The following is a 21,032-nucleotide window of genomic DNA, read 5'->3' as shown; positions in this document are numbered from 1 at the left end:
TATAGTTTCTTATCAGCAGCCTGATCCTTTGGACACCTCAGGGAAGTCTTTCTGTGAAAGCAGCCTGTATTTTTTCTGCTAATACGGACTAATACGGTTCTGCTGATGCCACTAAAAGTCATTTCCAATATAGTGGTGGCTCAAAGTGATGCTTGGATCCTCTCTCTTCTAAGTATGTAAATAAACACTTGATGCAGAAGTTATATGGTGAGAAACTCAAAAGCTCAAAGTCAGATAGAGGACAAATTTGTAACAAATACTAGATTTATTTAAAATAAATGATTCAAACTACTGATATTGTGGGTCATTTCTTATGCAAAATCATATGGAACCTTTTTCTGTTTTATTACAGGTAATTTATGTTATTGTTTTTAATTGTGAAACTAAATTTGTTTATTCACAAATTCTGTGGGATACTTCTGTGGAATCTTTTTGGATTGTGAGATTATGAGTTATGAATATGTTTTGAGTTTTGAATAGATTGTTTAAAAGAAAATAAGATTTGAAATGTTACAGATATCACACTGCTTTAATAACACACTTTAAGCTGAAAAACAATTGCTTTATCTTACTTTTTTTTTTTAGCATATTAAAAGTGTAACCCAGTATACAAGCCTCTAAAAATCATGGTAGTTCCTCTACCAAAGAAATGTTGCACTTAAAGAAATGTATAGATTCACATAAGTGTATTGACCGCTGTAAATATATAGCATGTTAACTAGTGAAATTTGTATCTGAGACGGTCACGACAGAATGACTTGTATAAGAATGGCACTTCCTTTGCTGAATATGGATGCTTGTGTCTTCACTGTTTCTTGATGGACGTCTGAAGAACTTCATGTACTGCTGCCTGACCTGGACAAGAATGAGAAGAGAAATAGTTTGAAACTCTGGTAAAAAAAAAAAAAAAAAAAAAAGAACATGTCCAGGTTATTATTCAAGAATTTAATTTTAGAAAATGAGAAATTAAAAATGAACTTTACCCTTTAGAACCTGAAGCTAAAATAGGTGTTTTTCACATATTTAGATTTTTCTGTCTGTACAATTCTAAAACAATGTGCTATCTTAATGTGCAAGGTGTCATCTTTTTCAGAAGAAGATTAGCTTTCAACATATTACAGTTATTGACCATTAATTGTGTGTGGTGAGTTTGTAAATAGAATTTAAATAGACAAAAATAAAAATTGTACGAGAATAAATGTAATTTTTATTAAAAAAAAAAAAAAAAAAAACCCAGAAAAAATCATGAACGAAAGAAACTAACACTTTAAAGTTGAAAAATGATCTATAATACATATATACAAGTCTTTTTTTGTGACATTGGGTGGCACAGTTTTCATTTAGGACACTTTTTTTTCATACACGCATACATACAAATGCACGCATTCATAGGCATGCACACATACACATGCACTCACTACATGCTTAGATACGTGAAAGAGTAACGGCCATCCCAAGTTTCATTAAAAATCATCCCAATCCCCTCTTCTGCTGTCTAACACTTCTTTCGCCATGTATTTGTTCATTTCTTTTATTATTTTATACAATCCAAAACACTCTAACCTACCACACTTCGTATCTCTCTGTTCAAATCCTTCCTTCCCACACTGCTGTCATTTGCAGACATTACCATAACAAGACGTATATTGCTGAAAAGCGTATGTTGTCTACTGTCAGGCACAATTTGAATGGTTTTGATAGTGCAAACGGTTGAAGAGTTACGGTCAAATGAAAACAGATTGCTGGTATGTGTCGGTGACGACACAGCCGGTTCTAAGGGGTTAAAGGGTTAGTTCACCCCAAAATGAAAATTAGCCCATGATTTACTCGCCCTTAAGTCATCCTAGGTGTATATGACATTCTTCTTTCAGACGAATACAATCAGAGTTATATAAAAAAAAATCCTGGCTCTTCCAAGCTTTATAATGGCAGTGAATGGCCATTACTTTTGGTGCAAGTCGACTTGCGTACGGCCGTCTGCCGGAAGCTAGTTGTTTTAGTCGATATATTTCTCTCACACAAACACATTGCTTCACTTCAGAAGGCCTTTATTACTGTATGTACACACCGTCGCCGACTTGAGCTTCCAAAGTTACCGGAAGTCATTCATTTTCAATGGAAGCTGGCTTCTCTCAGCTGCAAGGAGCGTCAAATCCATCGGCATCGATTTTTGAGCGACCAGAGCGTCAATCAGAAAGTTTAAAGTAGCTCAACTTTATGGTAATGAGCTATGACACGGTTCAGCGGCAAGCAGCGGCAAAACGCCAGCAACCAATCAAAATATAGACGTCCTTCTCGCTGGCTGATTCCGGAGAAACATTCGATGTAAACTTTCGTTCCTACCAAAACATTAGTTCCAAGAAATTGGAGAAGCTGATCATCGCCGTTGCTGGGTTTCCTATCATTTATGATATGACGTTGTTTGCTTATAGGGACCAGTTACAAAAGAACAAGGCATGGGATAAAATAGCTGGGATAGTTGATGATTTATAATATTTTTAACTAGTACTGATAGAAACTCAAATTTGTCTCTGTCTTACCAGTAGGGCTGCACTATGTATCGTTTAAGCATCGATATTGCGATATACGAATCCACGATAGTCAGGATGTGCGATGTCAAGAATAGGTAGGCTATCGTAATTGATCCGTGATTCATTAACCGTACAGGCCAGCTGCTCCCCGGCTCTTAATTGCACAGTTTAACCATCATAGAGTGAAAGTTTGCCTGTGTTTTTAAGTCCTGTCAGTTTAACAGGGCGCGTTTGACAGGTCATATATAAGAACGAGCAGAGAGAGAGAGAGAGCCCCGGCAGCACGCGCGCACTCACCTTCACCATCTTCAAACAACACGAGCGCGTCAATGTATTGCTTGTTTTTTCTCTTTACATTTCATGGTGTGACACTTCTCTCCTCCCATGATCGAACATAGATTGCTGCTACGTCAGAGCGGCCAAAGCATCAACAAGCTTCCCCGTACTTTTTGACAAGCGTCCTTGACAGGGCGGCCAGAGTTTCTTTGCAGCTCAAGACGGCGGCGGTGTGTACGTACAGTTAACCCCCCAGAGCCGTGTGGAGCACTTTTATCATGGATGGATTATTAACAGAAACGGCCATTCACTGCCATTATAAAGCTTGGAAGAGCCAGAACATTTTTAAATATATCTCTGATTGTATTCGTCTGAAAGAAGAATGTCAAATACACCTAGGATGACTTGAGGTTGAGTAAATCATGGGCTAATTTTCATTTTTGGGAACTAACCCTTTAATATAAAGTAGGTGAGAGATGATTTTCTGGTAGACTGTCTGTACTGATGTCTGACCTGATTATTGAAGACACAATAGACCAGGAAGATGAAGGTTCCCTGCTGGGAGTTCAAGATCAGGAAGGGGATCTCCAGCTCCTTCCAGAAACCCAGAATCCAGGAGCAACCAAGAACCACAAACTGAGCCAGTGTTTTAAATGTCATATTCCTGCAGAGAAAGATGGAGAGTTAATATATATTACTGATTATATTGTTGTGGAAAATCTGCAATTGTTCTGTTATAAGTATGACTTTTTGTCGAACTTTTTGTAGAACGCTTCTGTATATCAATCAACCACACTTGAAACGTATTTATTAAGAAAGTGGTTTATGAAGAAAAACAATTGTTATTGTAAAATGTTTTTTGAGAAAGTGGTTTATAAAGAAAAACATAGGCCTACCACACTTAATGTTTTAAGCATTAATTAAAAAGCATAGAGAGGAACAAAACATGTATTAGAAAGAGCTTTGCTAAAGAAAGAAGATAAATGCAAGCATTACCGTCGGATGTGTTGCGGACGAAGCGCAGAATGCAACAAAGAAGAAAAGTCTGAAGAAGGAAGACTAAGAGGTGAAAGGCTTTACAAAGACAGGTCTGAAATGAATTTCCAGAACTCATGACACCTCAAGACTTGGATAAATTGTCTGTAAGAGACTGATAATTTATGAGGGGATTTCCAAAGATGGCGACCTCAAGAAATCAGATGGTCTATAAAAGGCTGAAAGGAGAAGATGAAGGCAGACGCTGATTCTTAATGGCCTCTCCGGTGTTACAACGCTTGTAAACGATTTACTCTTGATGTTGTTTTGTCTTGTTTTTTTATATATTAGTACTTTAAATGTAAACTAATTAACCTGTAGATACTAAAACTATATTTCATTGAAACTAAGAAACTCTTTTGCTACTCTCGCCTGCCAAAAGTCTTTGATTTCTAAAAAAGTGAGCTGAACAGACCATGAAGAAGTCTTCTGACCTGTGGATTGGGAGTATGAAAATTCAGATGCTTATGATTTAGGACACATTTGACTTTATACTGAAAAAAATGATACTTTGGATTAACTTAAAAAAAATTTATGTAATTTGTTACAGCTAATTATTTTTAGATTTTCTCAAATTGTATTTATGATTTAGTTAAAACCATACATTTTGATATAATGTCAAACCAAAATTAATTTTTTTTCCAACTCAACGTTTACCTTAACCCCCTGAGGTCGGCTGTCGCGCCGGCGCGATAGGCTCGTTTTTTTCCGTATGAGTGCAAAAAAAAAATAAAAAAAAAAAATAATTTTTATCTTATATGCTTGTGTTATACATCAATCGATCCTGTTTAGTGTGTATTTTTTTTGTGTATGCTCATAATAAAAACAAAGTGTTGTGCTTTTTGCCAAATAAAGAAAAATAAACATGATGCGAGTTCTGCCTACTCTCCGTCAGTGAAGTCAATTCTGAAACGCGTCCGAAAATGAACTGTAACTCAGCGAATACTCAGTCAAACAGGCATACAGTCACACAGGCATGAAGCTTGAATTTTCTTCTTTTAAATGAAGTAATTTTTATGAAAAACAAATATTCACAGTTTATGTAATATGTATGCAAAGAGAGAGATGTCAGTCGTTCTCATCTCAGCTAATTAAGTTTTAATGTGCTCCGCCCACGGAGAGCGCGCGCTATTCAAACGCAAATGTGAGGCGATCCAAACAAACCTGTGAAACGCCCACATCAGCTGGATAACACACACCGCGAGTTCACTTTCAGACTTATGTACTTTACGATGCTGTGAGGAATAATACTATCTTGATAATAATCCTGCAAAAATTTAGCTCAGAAGTTCTGGAAGTATCATTTCGAGGAGCAAACGGATCCCGCTGAGGAATTAGGTCAGTTCTGTTTGCTTTGTTCTAATCTGAATGAATGAACGCACAGATGCGTGCTGTTGTGGAGCTACTACAGCTGGCAAAAATACTGTTTAAATATGAATCGCGTTTCTATGAATGAATGAACGCACAGATGCGTGCTGTTGTGGAGCTACTACAGCTGGCAAAAATACTGTTTAAATAATATGAATCGCGTTTGAATGAATGAACGCACAGATGCGCGCTGTTGTGGAGCTACTACAGCTGGCAAAAATACTGTTTAAATAATATGAATCGCGTTTGAATGAATGAACGCACAGATGCGCGCTGTTGTGGAGCTACTACAGCTGGCAAAAATACTGTTTTAATATGAATCGCGAATACAAAGAAAGATTACACTGGAAATATTGTTACAATTTTAAATGGTGTTGTAATTGTATAACCTTAATTGTATATAAAAAAAAAAATATATATATATAAGGATAGATGTAAACAAAATCTTAAAAGGTCATTATAAGCCTTCTCTTTTAATAATTTTATTATGCTTTATTAGTGACACATTTGGGAAGAGAATATATTCCAAATCTGAAAATACAGTATGAGAACAATTAATTGCACAATTACTAGAAATGTTTACCTTGGATATTGTACAATTTGCAAGCAAAATTTGTGGAAAAAACCAACAAACCAGTTATATATTGTCCTTGCATTTTTGTGGCTCATTCACACACCTGAATGAAAGGCTCATTACGTATGCAGCCTCATTATGCGGGCCCCATTGACTCCACAGGTGTGAATCACGCCCACCCGCATATGGCCTTTCCAAACAAAAAGTGTTTTACAAGATTTAAATCAATGTATTGTGTTATGTGAATGATTAGGCAGGATGATTTTCACATAATTTTGAAGAAAAAATTCTAGGCAACGTCATCCATTTGTCAAAAGTCTTATTTACATATATTTAGAATGTGTTTTATGGCCTTATTTCAGAAACTTTAGTTTTTTGTTTTTGAAAAAACCATGCATAAACATTATTCTATCAAAAATACAAACATGTACATGCAAGTTGTTCATATATTATGGTAGCCCTGTTTGTGCTAAATAGAGTGAATTTACACCTTTGCCATTAATATGTTTATAAGCAACTGAAAAAAGCACAAATGTCAGGGCATGTCAGAACATCTCAAGGACCCCAAAAACCCCTCAGACCCCAGAGGGTTAACCCAAAGTACACAGCAAAAACTCCAGTGTTAAATTAACACTCAAGAGTGTTAAAGTTAATTAGATAATTAAGTGATTAATTTAGTGATGATTGAGCATTATTGAAGACACATAATATGCTATCTGTTTCTAATGCAGAAAAGTTAGTTCATGCATTCATGACCTCGAGACTAGATTACTGTAATGCTTTATTAGCTGGTTGTCCTGCATCCTCAATAAACAAGCTACAGTTAGTCCAAATGCAGCCGCTAGAGTTCTTACTAGATCAAGAAAATATGATCATATAACACAGATTTTATCATCACTACATTGGTTACCTATAAAGTTCCGTATTAATTATAAGGTATTGCTACTTATAAACGGCTTAGCTCCAGTTTATTTAACGGATCTTCTATCGCCCTATAATCCATCGCGCTCTTTAAGATCACTTAATTCGAGGCTTTTGGTCATACCTAGGATATCCAGATCCACCAAATGAGGGAGAGCATTTTCACATTTAGCTCCAAAACTCTGGAATAGTCTTCCTGATACTGTTCGTCGCTCAGACTCGCTTTCCCAGTTTAAAACTAGATTAAAGACGCATCTCTTCAGTCAGGCATTCTTATGATATTTTTAATCTTACAGTTAAATCCGGTCTCTAGTTCATAAATGCCAGAGGAGAACTGGCCCCCGACCGAGCCTGGGTTCTCCCAAGGTTTTTTTTTTTTTCTCCATTAGGTCACTTGATGGAGTTTTTCGGTTCCTTGCCACTGTTGCCTTTGTACGGAAGAGGATTAGGGCCAGGCAATAATAAAAAAATAAAACCATCTCGAGATTAAAGTCATTATAATGCGAGATTAAACTCGTTAAATTTCGAGAAAAAAAGTCGAAATACAATCTTGAGAATAAACTCATTAAATATCGAGAATAAAGTCGTTGTGTTGCGAGAAAAAACTCGTTAAATTTCGAGAAAAAAAGTCGAAAAACAATCTCGAGAATAAACTCATTAAATATCGAGAATAAAGTCGTTGTGTTGCGAGAAAAAACTCGTTAAATTTCGAGAAAAAAAGTCGAAATACAATCTTGAGAATAAACTCATTAAATTTCGAGAATAAAGTCGTTGTGTTTCGAGAAAAAAAGTCGAAATGAAATGTACAGAATAACGCATTCGATCAGTGTTCATTGCATAGCCTCGATATCAACCTCATCGAGGTTTCGTGGTTTCCCAGGATACCATAAGACACATTATTAATCGTTGTTGGTTGTGTACGCCTCCATCCACAGAATGTAACGACTGTAACCATCTATACAGCCATTAATGGCAATGCCGTACGGTTTTAATTTATCATGGCTGTCCATATGCCAGAATGTATTTGGGCCAGCGAAAGTGGCGTCTTCTCAAGCGTCTCCTTCGTCGAAATTCCACACCTTGAGGATCAACAAGTTTAATAATGCGTCTTATGGTATCCTGGGAAACCATGAAACCTCCATGAATTTCATGTTGGACAAAAGCGAGTACATCGCGCAAATTGGACTGATTTTTTCTTCTAAAAACACCTAGCCGACCTAGACCTAATGTTCTATTCTTTGTTACTGAAAGAAAGTCAAAAATATAGATTGTCTAAGTGATCTAACTCTGCCATGTCCTCTATCAGGTTATGCAATGAACACTGATCAAATGCGTTATTCTCTAACGTTACATTTCATTTCGACTTTTTTTCTCGAAACACAACGACTTTATTCTCGACATTTAACGAGTTTATTCTCACAATTACTTCGACTTTTTTCTCGAAATTTAACGAGTTTTTTCTCGAAACACAACGACTTTATTCTCGAAATTTAATGAGTTTATTCTCAAGATTGTATTTCGACTTTTTTCTCGAAATTTAACGAGTTTTTTCTCGAAACACAACGACTTTATTCTCAATATTTAATGAGTTTATTCTCAAGATTGTATTTCGACTTTTTTTCTCGAAATTTAACGAGTTTAATCTCGCATTATAATGACTTTAATCTCGAGATGGTTTTATTTTTTTTATTATTGCCTGGCCCTAATCCTCTTCCGTACCTTTGGCTTGCTCAGTTGGGGAAATTTAATTTAATTTAATCAATCAATAATACTATTGATCAGCCTTACCAAACGTGGACATTTTTTTCCACTAGAAACAAACCTTGTTGTGCTATTTTGATTTAATACTGCTTTGATACAATCTGTATTGTGAAAAGCGCTATACAAATATACTTGACTTGACTTGACTTGACACCTGATGTTAACAAGCAGAATCACTGAAGGAGAAAATCACAAATTGTAAGTCACCATTATGGTGATCAGTATTTGCTTTATATGTTCACTTTAAATTTTGCTTGTCTGCTGTTATTAATTTATAACAGTCGGATGCACAAAGAGACAATGTGATCTGATGATCTGATAATCCAAAATATTTAATAAACATTGTTCTGATCAAAAGACTTTCAAATAAATTTATATAGAAACACAGACATCAATAATCAGCCTGTGATTCTCAACAATGGTGACAATAATAAAGCATGTTGCAGTGGCTGCCACCAATCACAACTCATTAATGGCTCCCATCATGCATTGCGGTATGAATAAATTATGATCTGAATTGTCTATGTAATTTACTTTTCCTAATTGAATATTCTGCTCGTCACCATTGTTGAGATGCATAGACTGAATCTTGATGTCTGTGAGTGCCTGAAAAAAAATATTTTTTTTGTTTGTTTTCCAAAACAACTTTTAAGAAATCCTTTGTATTATATCTAAAATTCTGGATATTTATGCAGAATCACAGTTATTCTGTAATCAACAACATAAATCTACGTCAGAAATAAGGGTCTTAATGAGTTCAGTGATTAAGTTCAAATGATGATTGTCAAAATATAACCAACACCATCAGATCACTTTTATTCTTTGTTCATCTGTCAGTTATAACTCAATAACAGCAGCCAAACAAAATCTAAAGTAAACATATAAGGACCAAGAGCCCAACTAAAGCAAACACTGATCACCATAATGGTAACTTACAATTTGTGATTTTCTACTTCAGTGATTCTCTAGTTAACACCAGGTAATGCTCAATTATCACTCAATTAATCACTTAATTATCTCATTAACTTTAACACTCTTGAGTGTTAATTTAACACTGGAGTTTTTGCTGTGTACTTTGGGTTAAGGTAAACGTTGAGTTGGAAAAAATGTAAATTTTGGTTTGACATTAAATCAAAATTTATGGTTTTAACTAAATCATAAATACAATTTGAGAAAAAAAAAAATAGCTGTAACAAATTACACTAATTGTTTTAAGTTAATCCAAAGTATCATTTTTTTCAGTGATAGAGGGCGTAACACTTACTTTGAGGCAAAGTGAAAACAGAAGGTATAAACTGAAAACGTCTCAGGTTACGACTGTAACCTATGTTCCCTGAGAACAGGGAACGAGACACTACGTCAGAATGACGCTATGGGGAACGCCTCAGGCGTGACAGGTGTCTGAAATCAAATATCAACTCACGTCAATCATGTTGACCGGCGACAGCCCGTGAATCGTCAGCTTGATTGATTAACGCGCGACCTGGATGTATAAAGGGGAGCCTTGCACACATGACAACATCCTATCGTCTGAAGGGACTGTTGCAGGCAGGCCCCGAGGCATGGCAGGAAGACGTAGTGTCTCGTTCCCTGTTCTCAGGGAACATAGGTTACAGTCGTAACCTGAGACGTTCCCTTTCGAAAGGGAACTCTACACTACGTCAGAATGACGCTATGGGGAACGATATACCAACGCCACCATGCTAAGGGGAGTGCATGCCCTCAGGTCACACTGGGCTGTCAGTGACAGCATTCCCTACGGTCATAGCCCAAGCTAAAGGATACCACAGAAAAACCTCCACAGATTTAAAGGAAGGTCTACCTGGGCCAGCTCAAAGGCCTAGGACCACAATTCAAAAACTAGAAAGGGTCCCCTTCTAGGGAATGTGGCTAGGGGACCCGAGGGAACCCCAGCCAGTCACTATTCAGGGGAACGTGCCACCTGAAATGCCACCAGGCAGGCCTGACCTGGTGTCACTACATAAGACACTACAGTCTGGCCACTTCCTGTCTGTCCGAAGACAGAGCCTCTGGACACTTGCCTTAGGAAGGCATCCAACCCGAGGGACTGCGAAGCAGGCAGTGAACCACTCAGCCCGGATCTCAGAGACGGGACATCCTGGAGAGTATGACTCAGCATAGTGCTTTACAACCCTTGCCAGCGAGGGGAGTTTCTCTACTCAATCCATGGATCTACCCAGTGTTTGTGTTTCAAAACACTGAGGAGGCCTGTGAGGGCCTAAAGGGAGCTTACCTCCAGGAAGGCCTGGTAGGACCTCTAACCTGGTGACCACAACATGGAGGAGCTTGTATTCAACCACAATATGTGGGAGCTTACCTTCAGGAAGGCCGGTGAGGCCTCTAACCTGGCGACCACAGCATGTGGGAGCTCATATCAGGAAGGCCGGTGAGGCCTCTAACCTGGCGACCACAGCATGTGGGAGCTCATATCAGGAAGGCCGGTGAGGCCTGTAACTTGGGGACCACAACCTGTGCTTACTTTCAGAAAGGCCCTAGAACCGAAGTCTGGGCCATGTAAGAAAGGGAATTAAGCGTACGGCGCACAACCCTTACCATAAATATGGATTATAAAAAGTACATGAAAGAAAGTGCATGTACTTAGCCATTCTGAATCCAAGAAGGCCTGACGAGGCCTGTAACCTGGCGACCACAGTAAGTGGGAGCTCATTCTTAGAAAGCCCACAGTATGTGGAAGCTCACAACAATACGACCCTCATATGGAGAGGAAGCCTACTACATACACTAACACAACACTAGCTTGCTACTTGCATGAAGGCCTCTGCAGGATGACTCTGAAAGTAGAGGAAGCCTGAAACATGCAATATGTATATGGAGGCCTCAGCAGTACGACTCACATATGGAGAGGAAGCCTACAACGTATACTGACAAAAGCTAGCTAGCTATTTGCATGAAGGCCTCTGCAGGATGACTCTGAAATCAGAGGAAGCCTGACACATGCAGTATGTATATGGAGGCCTCATACAATAAGTATATGGAGGCCTCAACAATACGACCCTCATATAGAGAGGAAGCCTACTACATATACTAACACAAAACTAGCTTGCTATTTGCATGAAGGCCTCTGCAGGATGACTCTGAAAGCAGAGGAAGCCTGAAACATGCAGTATGTATATGGAGGCCTCAGCAGTACGACTCTCATATAGAGAGGAAGCCAACAACATATACTGACAAAAGCTAGCTTGCTATTTGCATGAAGGCCTCAGCAGGATGACTCTGAAAGCAGAGGAAGCCTGAAACATGCAGTATGTATATGGAGGCCTCAGCAGTACGACTCTCATATGGAGAGGAAGCCTACAACATATACTGACAAAAGCTAGCTTGCTATTTGCAGGAAGGCCTCTGCAGGATGACTCTGAAAGTAGAGGCCTGAAACATGTAGTATGTATATGGAGGCCTCAGCAGTACGACTCTCATATGGAGAGGAAGCCTAGCACATATATCAGCAATACAATAAGTATATGGAGGCCTCAACAATACGACCCTCATATGGAGAGGAAGCCTACTACATATACTAACACAAAACTAGCTTGCTATTTGCATGAAGGCCTCTGCAGGATGACTCTGAAAGTAGAGGAAGCCTGAAACATGCAATATGTATATGGAAGCCTCAGCAGTACGACTCTCATATGGAGAGGAAGCCTACAACATATACGGACAATAGCTAGCTAGCTATTTGCACGAAGGCCTCTGCAGGATGACTCTGAAAGTAGAGGAAGCCTGAAACATGCAGTATGTATATGGAGGCCTCAGCAGTACAACTCCCACAGGGAGAGGAAGCCTAGCACATATATTGGCAATAACTAGCCCGCCTAGGCTCAATAAGTATATGGAGGCCTCAGCAATACGACCCTCATATGGAGAGGAAGCCTACTACACATACTGTTAAAATCTAGCTTATAATAAGCTATGAGAACTTGTCAATGCTAAATTAATGTCATAACCAGGAAGGCCTGGTGAGGCCTGTAACCTGGCAACCGCAGCACCTGGTGAACACAGTATGTGGGAGCTCATATTAAACCACAGTATGTGAGAGCTCATACTCAGGAAGGCCTAGTGAGGCCTATGACCTGATAGCCACAGTATGTGGGAGCTCATTCAACCATAGTATGTGGAAGCTATATTCAGAAAGGCCTAGTGAGGCCTATAACCTGATAACCACATTCCAAGCGCTGTCCGGTTGCAAAATGGGGACTGTCTGGTCAAGGAGGCCTGTTAAGACCTTCTACCTGACCATCGAAAAAATCTCTAGATTTACTTTCTTACCCAAACCATTTTGCCCCAGACTCTAAAACAGGAGACGTAGTCTGAAAAGAAACAGAAATATGTTAATTTCACATTTTACAAAAACACCAGAATTACACCTGCTCTTTTTGTTCACAGCCATAACCACCAGACAATACTGTTTTAATACTTATTCATACGTTCTCGTAATCTACACACTGCCTCGGCAAGCGTGAGAAACGAGCCGTTAAAATATATATAGCTTTCATCCCTCAAGAAGAAAGTCAACAGGTGCGAGGTTGAAACATCCGACAGCGCACGGATTTTCCTTTCTCACGCTCGCCGAGATATTTCTTAATGAACACTGCCAGCACCCTCAGGAACTGACTGTGAACGCCTCGTACCCAAACAGTATTGTTTCACAGATCGCCACAGGGCTCAGATGCTGAACCCTCCTCCCTCGAGAAAAGGGTCCGACGAGAGCGGAGCATCTTTAAAAAACGCTCACAGTTTGCACAAGAGGCTCTCTCGAGAGCCTCCCGCGCTTCACTTGCGATATTCTGAAAACAGACAAAACAGTCCCTGAAGACGAAAAGATGTTGTCATGTGTGCAAGGCTCCCCTTTATACATCCAGGTCGCGCGTTAATCAATCAAGCTGACGATTCACGGGCTGTCGCCGGTCAACATGATTGACGTGAGTTGATATTTGATTTCAGACACCTGTCACGCCTGAGGCGTTCCCCATAGCGTCATTCTGACGTAGTGTAGAGTTCCCTTTCGAAAGGGAATCACAATTTTCCATTGGACCAATGTAAATATATATTTTGAATGAATTGCAAAATATATGTTTTGCAATGTTTCACTTTTTTCAGTGTACCTAACCTGAGAATAATCAAAATAAGGTTAAAGGTGTCTAGAAATATGCAGCATATAACAACATATATATACACATTTCATGGAATGTTCAAATCATATTGTTTGTTACTTGGTTCGTTTCATATGTGAAACTTCAGCGTTCAGATTTTTCAAGGTGGAGGTCAGACTGATGATGATGTAGATGAAGAGAATCATGTTTAACTGCACAGTAAGAGAAACAACAGTCATTAATCTTTAATCACTTTTCCTTTTAAAGGTCCCATGACATGAAATTTTCACTTTCTGAGGTTTTTTAACATTAATATGAGTTCCCCTAGCCTGTATATGGTCCCCAAGTTTCTAGAAATTTCAATCGGTGTAAATCGAGCTTTTGTTATCTTTCTCTGCCTTTGAGAAAATGGAAGCTCAATCGCGCTGATCTTGAATCTCCTCCTTGTGACGTTATAAGGAGGAATGTTACCTCCCCTGTCTCTGCTTTGCCCGCCCAGAGAATATTTCTCGCCCATGAGAAAATGAGCTAGGAAGGAAGTAGGAACGCGCGCGCGCGATTTTAGTTTGTCCACGAGAGATATCATGGCTTTTGAGCGAGCGAAGCATAACAATTGCTCAATAATTGGATGTCCAAATGAACACGAAAGGGTCAATACAGAGCTGGGCTTGCTGAACGTCTGAAACTAAAGTCTGGATCACTCTCTTTGGCTCAGCTACACACCTCGGAACAGTAAGTCAACTAATGATATATAAGTGTGTTGCTTTACTGTTTATGTTTGCCTAGACTGTTACAAGTAGAATGTGGCTGTCACATTAGCTATGCAGCTATGCAGTTTATGTGTGTGAATACACACACTGTAACGCGAGTGTTGTACACTTCTTTGTTATTTGGATAACCGTTTTCCTGTTGGTTATACGGCGCGTGCGATATCCGCATTTCAAGATCGCAGAGCTTGATGATGTAATTGTAATAAGATAAATTACAGATGTTACAGATCTCTCATGAAAAGGCAACAGTAGGTTAGCGTTAGCTACATGATAATAACTGTAAACCATCCGAATAAAGTACCGTATCCAGACATAATATTTTAAACTAACCATTCGGAAATGTCCTGCTGGAGCCGCTGAGTTGCAACTTCTTCATCCGTTGCTTCTCCATCCGGATCAGATTCTGGGTCAAACTGAAATGCTTGAACGACTGCGTGTCTCCGTGCCATTGCAATATATCCAATGTAAACATGCATGGTCTACCATTGCCGCAGATGGTCAAGGCCACACCCACCCTCCACCTTGCGCCGCCTTTCTCCTCCTTATTAGTATTTAAAGCTACAGACACCGAAACGGCCTGTCTGAAGGAAGCTCATTCTGGGACTGGCTTATAGTGGCTATAATTCTGCACTGAGACTGAATTTTTGAAAAGAGATTTCAGATACAGTACTAGGGACCACTAAGGCCTATATTAAAGCCTACAAAAAATAGCATGTCATGGGACCTTTAATACAAAGTCATGATGAGAAATGTGCTTACTGCTAGTATGACGCAAACAGGTCCCTGAAAACTCCAGATAAAGCCTTTATCCATTTTAATCCAGCACCTGTTTAGAGGAAGAAAAATAATTAAATGAACAAACATGAAGGATGAAGGTGTTGATCTCTGAGTCGCTCAAACTAAACTCACTTTTCACTTCCGTAGCCTTTAGGATTCACCCCAGCAGACACAGCCACCACAACCAGAGCAACCGTATATCCAATCACACACAGGAATCTACTGCTAAGCACCCCCCTCCTTTTGGAGCTGATCTGGGATAGGTTCTTCACACAGATGAAGAGCAGCACAGCTTCAATGAACATCCACACAAAGCCGGAGAGAAAGAGGAAGTGCAGCACACCTGATATCACGGCACACAACACCTGGAGATCATGAGAGACGGTTATGATGATTCTCAGTGAGACTGTGCTGAGCTGTAGGGCTCCTTCATCATTCTCACCTGATGACGGCGTATGAGGCTCAGGAACTGTTGTGTGAGCAGGAACAGAAGGTGAGCCAACAGAAGACTCACGCAGAGGTTGATTCGAGCCACATTATTCACTCCAGGACTCCACTGACAAAGGGCAAAGGTCAACAGGGCCAAACTGAAGAACACCAGCCCCACGATCACACACACTAAATTCAACACGTTCAGCTCTGAGTCGCTCTGAGGAAACATGTCAGAGTACATGAGTGCCAAATCTGTGCTGTTCTTCAATGCTCACTATAAATGTTCTCGTACCTCTGATGGGCGGTTGGTTTGCATGATGACAGCGAATGTGGACAGATGAACACAGGAACACACAGTGTAGCTTCTGTTGGTCTTTAAAACAGAACAACCATCTACAATCCACTCACTGATATTCCAGTACACACAGGACAGAGAACTGCCGGGCTCAAACTCCTGCAAAAAGAAGAAAGAACATGCAGAAAATAGTATAACACTGAATAGATGTTTTCAGATGTTCATCAGTTCTCAGGTTGGAAAAAAAAACATTCCAGTCTCTCACGCTGATGTGTTTGAAGGTGAAGTTGACTGGTTTGGTGAGTTTAGTGTTGGTGGTTTTGAGAAGAGTAACTGAGATCACAGTGGACATCATGGTTTTAATCGTGTCAGTTGATGTGTTGAAGAAGTCTGGCTTCAGTAGATTCTCCATTGTGTTATAACTCATGAAAGCCACAGCAGCTGATCCTGTGTGACAGAAACAGAAGAAACTTGTATTTAACAAATGAAAACCTTTAGTTAAATGTGGTTTAGTGATATATCTTCTAAAAATGTTTTATTAAAAATGTTGTATTAAAACACATCTCACATACTTGTTTCATTGTTGTTCTTGGCGATCCCAATGAGATCGATGTCCACAGAACAATTTGTCGTGACAAGCCGAGGGATTTTATCTAAGGTGACACTGGGTCCAACCATGAAGACTTCAACCTCTGATTGAAGTCAAATAAGCAGTTATGTTTTGTTTTTTTGTTTTTATTAAAGTTGATTCAACCTAACCCTAACCCTAACCTAACCCAAAACAATAAAAAGACTAAAATAAAATAACTATTTCATCTAATTACTAGTTTGAACTAATCAGTTAACTTTGTACATAGCAAAATCCCCAGAGTTATCTTAAGTCAAGCTGGTAATAGTATAGTATAGTATAGTATATATTTTATTGTCCCTTTAGGGAAATTCTTTTTCACATTTCCAGAAACGCTTTTCATTGTACATACTCACGGCACATATAGACATACATATTTTCATACACAGTAAACATTTGACACATACATCTATGGGAAAAAAAACCATACATTATTTCACTGCAAAACAATTTATCTATCTGTGTGGCTTTGTCTTATTGAGTGTTTGGATAGCTGAGGGGATTAGGCTTCTGCTGAAGCGGGTTTTATTGCATCTTATGCTTCTGAACCTCCTGCCAGAGGGTAGGAGTGAGAAGTAGCGGTTGAGTGGGTGAGTAATGTCCAGGGATATTACATGAGCGATACGTGTGATGGCTTTGGTGTTTAGTTCTTGTAGATTTGGAGTGGGCAGACCTATTATTTTGGAGGCAGTATTGGTTATCTTGGTAAGTTTGTTACGTTTTTTTACAGTAAGCATGTTGAAAAAACAGGTGGAACAGTATAGTAGGATGGGTTGAGCAATGCTAATATACAGTAGTAGGAGTAGATGGGGGGCAACATGAAGTCCTTTTAGTTTACGCACCGCTGACAGTCTTTGGATTCCTTTTTTCTGTATGTCTGTTTTGTGGTGTTCAAAGGTGAGGTTATTGTCAATTGTGAGTCCAAGATATTTGAAGTGATCTACTGTCCCTACTGTTTCGTTGTTAATGATAATGGGGTGGTGGGATTGTGCCGATCCAAAAAACATTTCTTTTGTTTTGCCGATGTTGAGTTTGAGATAGTTATTTCCACACCACTGCGTGAAATGGGAGACTGTATTAAGATATTCTTGGGTTGAATGTGTGTCTGTGAGGAGTCCAAGGATTGCAGTGTCATCGGCATACTTGAGGAATATGGTGTTGGGTGAGGGACTGGTACAGTCGTTTGTGTAAAGGGTGTAAAGAAAGGGGCTTAAAACACAGCCCTGCGGGGCTCCTGTGTTGGAAGTCAGTATAGTTGTGGTGGTTGTGCTTACCCGTACAGCCTGTTGTCTGTTGGTGAGGAAGTTGTGGAGTAGATGGATCAGGCGGGAGGGGACATTGAGGTGGAGCAGTTTCTGGATCAGTAGATGTCTCTGAATGGTGTTGAATGCAGAGCTGAAATCTGCAAACAGAATCCTGACAGTCGTGCCTGGAGAATCCAGGTGTTGTAGGACGAGGTGCAACAGGCATGCTACAGCGTCCTCAGTGCCTCTCTTGGCCTTGTAAGCAAATTGGAGGGGATCCAGATGTGGACGGACATGTGGCAGGATGGATTGTAGCAGCAGATACTCCAGACACTTCACACAGCAAAATCCCCAGTGTTAAATTAACACTGAAAAGTGTGAATTATATAAACTCTAAGCAGTGTTAAATGAACACTGAAGCAGTGTTAAAGTTAATGAGCTAATTAAGTGATTAATTGAGAGATGATTGAGCATTATTGAAGACACCTGATGTTAACAAACAGAATCACTGAAGGAGAAAATCACACATTGTAAGTTACCATTATGGCGAATAGTGTTTGCTTTAGTTGGGCTCTTGACCCTTATATGGTTACTTTAGACTTTGTTTGGCTGCTGTTAGTGAGTTATAGCAGCCAGATGAACAAAGAAAAAAAAATTATCTGATGGTTATGTTATGACAATCATCATTTGAACTTGATTAGCTTCACTGAACTCATTGAGACCCTTATTTCTGACTTAGATTTATGTTGTTGATTTCAGCATAACTGTGATTCTGCATATCTAGAATTTTAGATATAGTACGAAGGATTTCTTTATTTTTTTTTTTAAAGAAAATATTTCTTTTAGGCACACACAGACATCAAGATTCAGTCTATGCATCTCAACAATGGTGACAATAAGAATATACAATTAGGAAAAGGAAATTACTAAGACAATTCAGATCATAATTTATTCATACCGCAATGCATGATGGGAGCCATTAATGAGTTGTGATTGGTGGCAGCCAGAGGAAAAGTTATTGTTACCATTGTTGAGATTCACAGGCTGATTATTGATGTCTGTGTTTCTAAATAAATTAATTTAAAAGTCTTTTGATCAGACCAACGTTTATTAATTATTTTGGATTATATTAAAAAGCTGATAATCATATGCTGTGGAGTCACAGAGCTGCTGTACTTATCAAGTTAAACCAAATTACCTCAATAAGTTTCATTTTTCAGATCACAACATGATTATGTCTAAACATAACCAACACCATCAGATCACATTAGATCTTTGTTCATCTGACTGTTATAAATCAACAACAGCAGACAAGCAAAATCTAAAGTAAACATACAAGGGTCAAGAGCCCAACTAAAGCAAACACTATTCTCCATAATGGTAACTTACAATGTGTGATTTTCTCCTTCAGTGATTCTGCTTGTTAACATCAGGTGTCTTCAGTAATGTTCAATCATCACTAAATTAATCACTTAATTAGCTCATTAACTTTAACACTGCTTCAGTGTTCATTTAACACTCTGCTCAGAGTTTATATAATCCACACTCTCAGTGTTAATTTAACACTCTCAGTGTTAATTTAACACTGGGGGATTTTGCTGTGCATCAGGATGGGTGTAAGAGCAATGGGGCGGAAGTCATTGAGTTCTTTAGGACGTGTTTTTTTTAGGTACTGGAATTATTGTAGCTGTTTTCCAGAGGGTGGGGATTTTGCATTGATGGTAGACTTCACAGAAGAGTGGGTGGATTATTGCAGAGAGTTCAGTAGCACAGGTCTTAAGCACCCTTGCTGGGATCCCATCAGGCCCTGGGGCCTTGCCTGGCTTGCATCTACTCAGTTGCCGCCTGACATCCTCCTTTGAGAAGGGGGCTGGGTCATTTGGGTCCAGCAGGGGGAGTACATCCAGCTGACTGCGACATTCCTCTGAGTAGTAAACTGAGTCGAACCGGTTAAAAAAGATGTTCAGCTTATGTCCTTGCTCTGGTGAGATTGGTGAGCTGGGTCTGGGTGCATTTCCTGTCAGTGTTTTGGTCATCTGAAAGGCTTGTCTGGTGTTCATGGAGCTGAATTTTTGTTCCAGTTTATTCTTGTATTGTTGTTTGGCTTTAAAAACCTCATTTTTTACTGCTCTGTTTGCTGTATTAAGTGCTGTCCAGTCCTTGAGCTTGAAGGCTCTGTGTTTTTCCTTCAGGCTTTTTCTTAGCTGATGTGTAATCCATGGTTTAGAGTTAGGATATTTTTTTATTTTCTTAACTGGTATAGTGGTCTGAATACAGAAGTTGATGTAATCTGAGATGATGGAGACTCTGTCATCTAATTCCCCATCAAAAATGTCCCAGTCAGTGCATGCCAGGGAGCCTTGGAGTTGCGCAATGGCATCCTCCGTCCATGTAGGGGCGCTGTATGTCTCTGGCTTGTGTGTTTTGAGTTCCTGTTTGTATACCGGAAGTAAACAGATCATATTGTGATCTGCAAGTCCGAGTGGAGGGTAAGAGCGTGTGCGGTACGCATCGATAATGTTACCATAACATAAATCCAAGATGTTATCCCTTCTGGTGGGGGTGTCAACATACTGGTGGAATGATGGCAAAACAGATTCTAGTCTGCAGCTGTTATAATCCCCCATGATAAGCACCGGAGCCCCCGGGTACTTAGCAAGCATCGAGTTAGCCTCTTCAGCCACCAGCTCAGATGCTGTCTTGGTGTTAACGTTTGGGGGGATATAAACACAGCTAGACACAACAGTGGGGAATTCACGGGGGAGATAGTGGGGGCGCAGTGATACAGTCAACATCTCCAGATTGGGTGTACATATCTTTTGATGGATTTTGATATTAGTACACCATCTGTCGTTGATGTAAAAACAGACACCTCCCCCTCGCGTCTTCCCTGATTGAGCCGTTCTGTCCGACCTTATGATGGTGAAGCCGTCCAGGGCTACCTCGTTGTCAGAGATCGCCTCGTCCAGCCAGGTTTCGGTCAAGGCGATGATGCAGATGTCTCTGAAGGCTCTTTCCAGACGGCATCGGGCATGTAGCATGTCCATTTTGTTGCGGAGGGACCGGACATTTGCCAGGATGATGGAGGGAAGAGGTGGTTTGAAGGGACGTCTTCTTATCCTGCTTCGGATCCTCCCCGTTTGCCCCTTTTCCTGGGTCGGAGCTCCGGGGGTACGGCCGCCACGGGCTTGATGTTACTTGGAGGAGAGTCCCGTAATAATAGCAGGTCTTCTCGGCTGTAGGTGAGTAACTCTCCATCTATCACCGGTTGCACTGTAAGGCCGTCGCAGA

At 39.8% G+C, this 21,032-nt stretch overlaps 1 protein-coding gene across 1 annotated transcript in view; it reads right to left on the bottom strand.

Moving 5' to 3' along the window:
* Positions 1-249: 249 nt before the first annotated feature.
* The window catches only part of LOC308687496 (adhesion G protein-coupled receptor E3-like), a 29,146-nt gene continuing 8,363 nt past the window's right edge, over positions 250-21,032 (bottom strand). The window contains exons 6-14 of the mRNA XM_081360070.1: positions 16,442-16,561; positions 16,135-16,316; positions 15,867-16,028; positions 15,585-15,791; positions 15,275-15,507; positions 15,125-15,191; positions 13,716-13,807; positions 3,321-3,471; positions 250-855 (exon numbers count right to left, since the gene is read on the bottom strand). Coding sequence (XP_081216196.1) covers positions 715-855; positions 3,321-3,471; positions 13,716-13,807; positions 15,125-15,191; positions 15,275-15,507; positions 15,585-15,791; positions 15,867-16,028; positions 16,135-16,316; positions 16,442-16,561 — 1,355 coding nt within the window. The 3' untranslated portion in view covers positions 250-714. The remainder of the gene's footprint in view (positions 856-3,320; positions 3,472-13,715; positions 13,808-15,124; positions 15,192-15,274; positions 15,508-15,584; positions 15,792-15,866; positions 16,029-16,134; positions 16,317-16,441; positions 16,562-21,032) is intronic.

The sequence above is a fragment of the Scardinius erythrophthalmus genome (assembly GCF_964197995.2).
Source record: "Scardinius erythrophthalmus genome assembly, chromosome: 3".
NCBI classification, from domain to species: Eukaryota; Metazoa; Chordata; class Actinopteri; order Cypriniformes; family Leuciscidae; genus Scardinius; species Scardinius erythrophthalmus.
The sequence above is the reverse complement of the archived record's forward strand: the minus strand, read 5'-3'. Positions and strand labels throughout refer to the sequence as shown.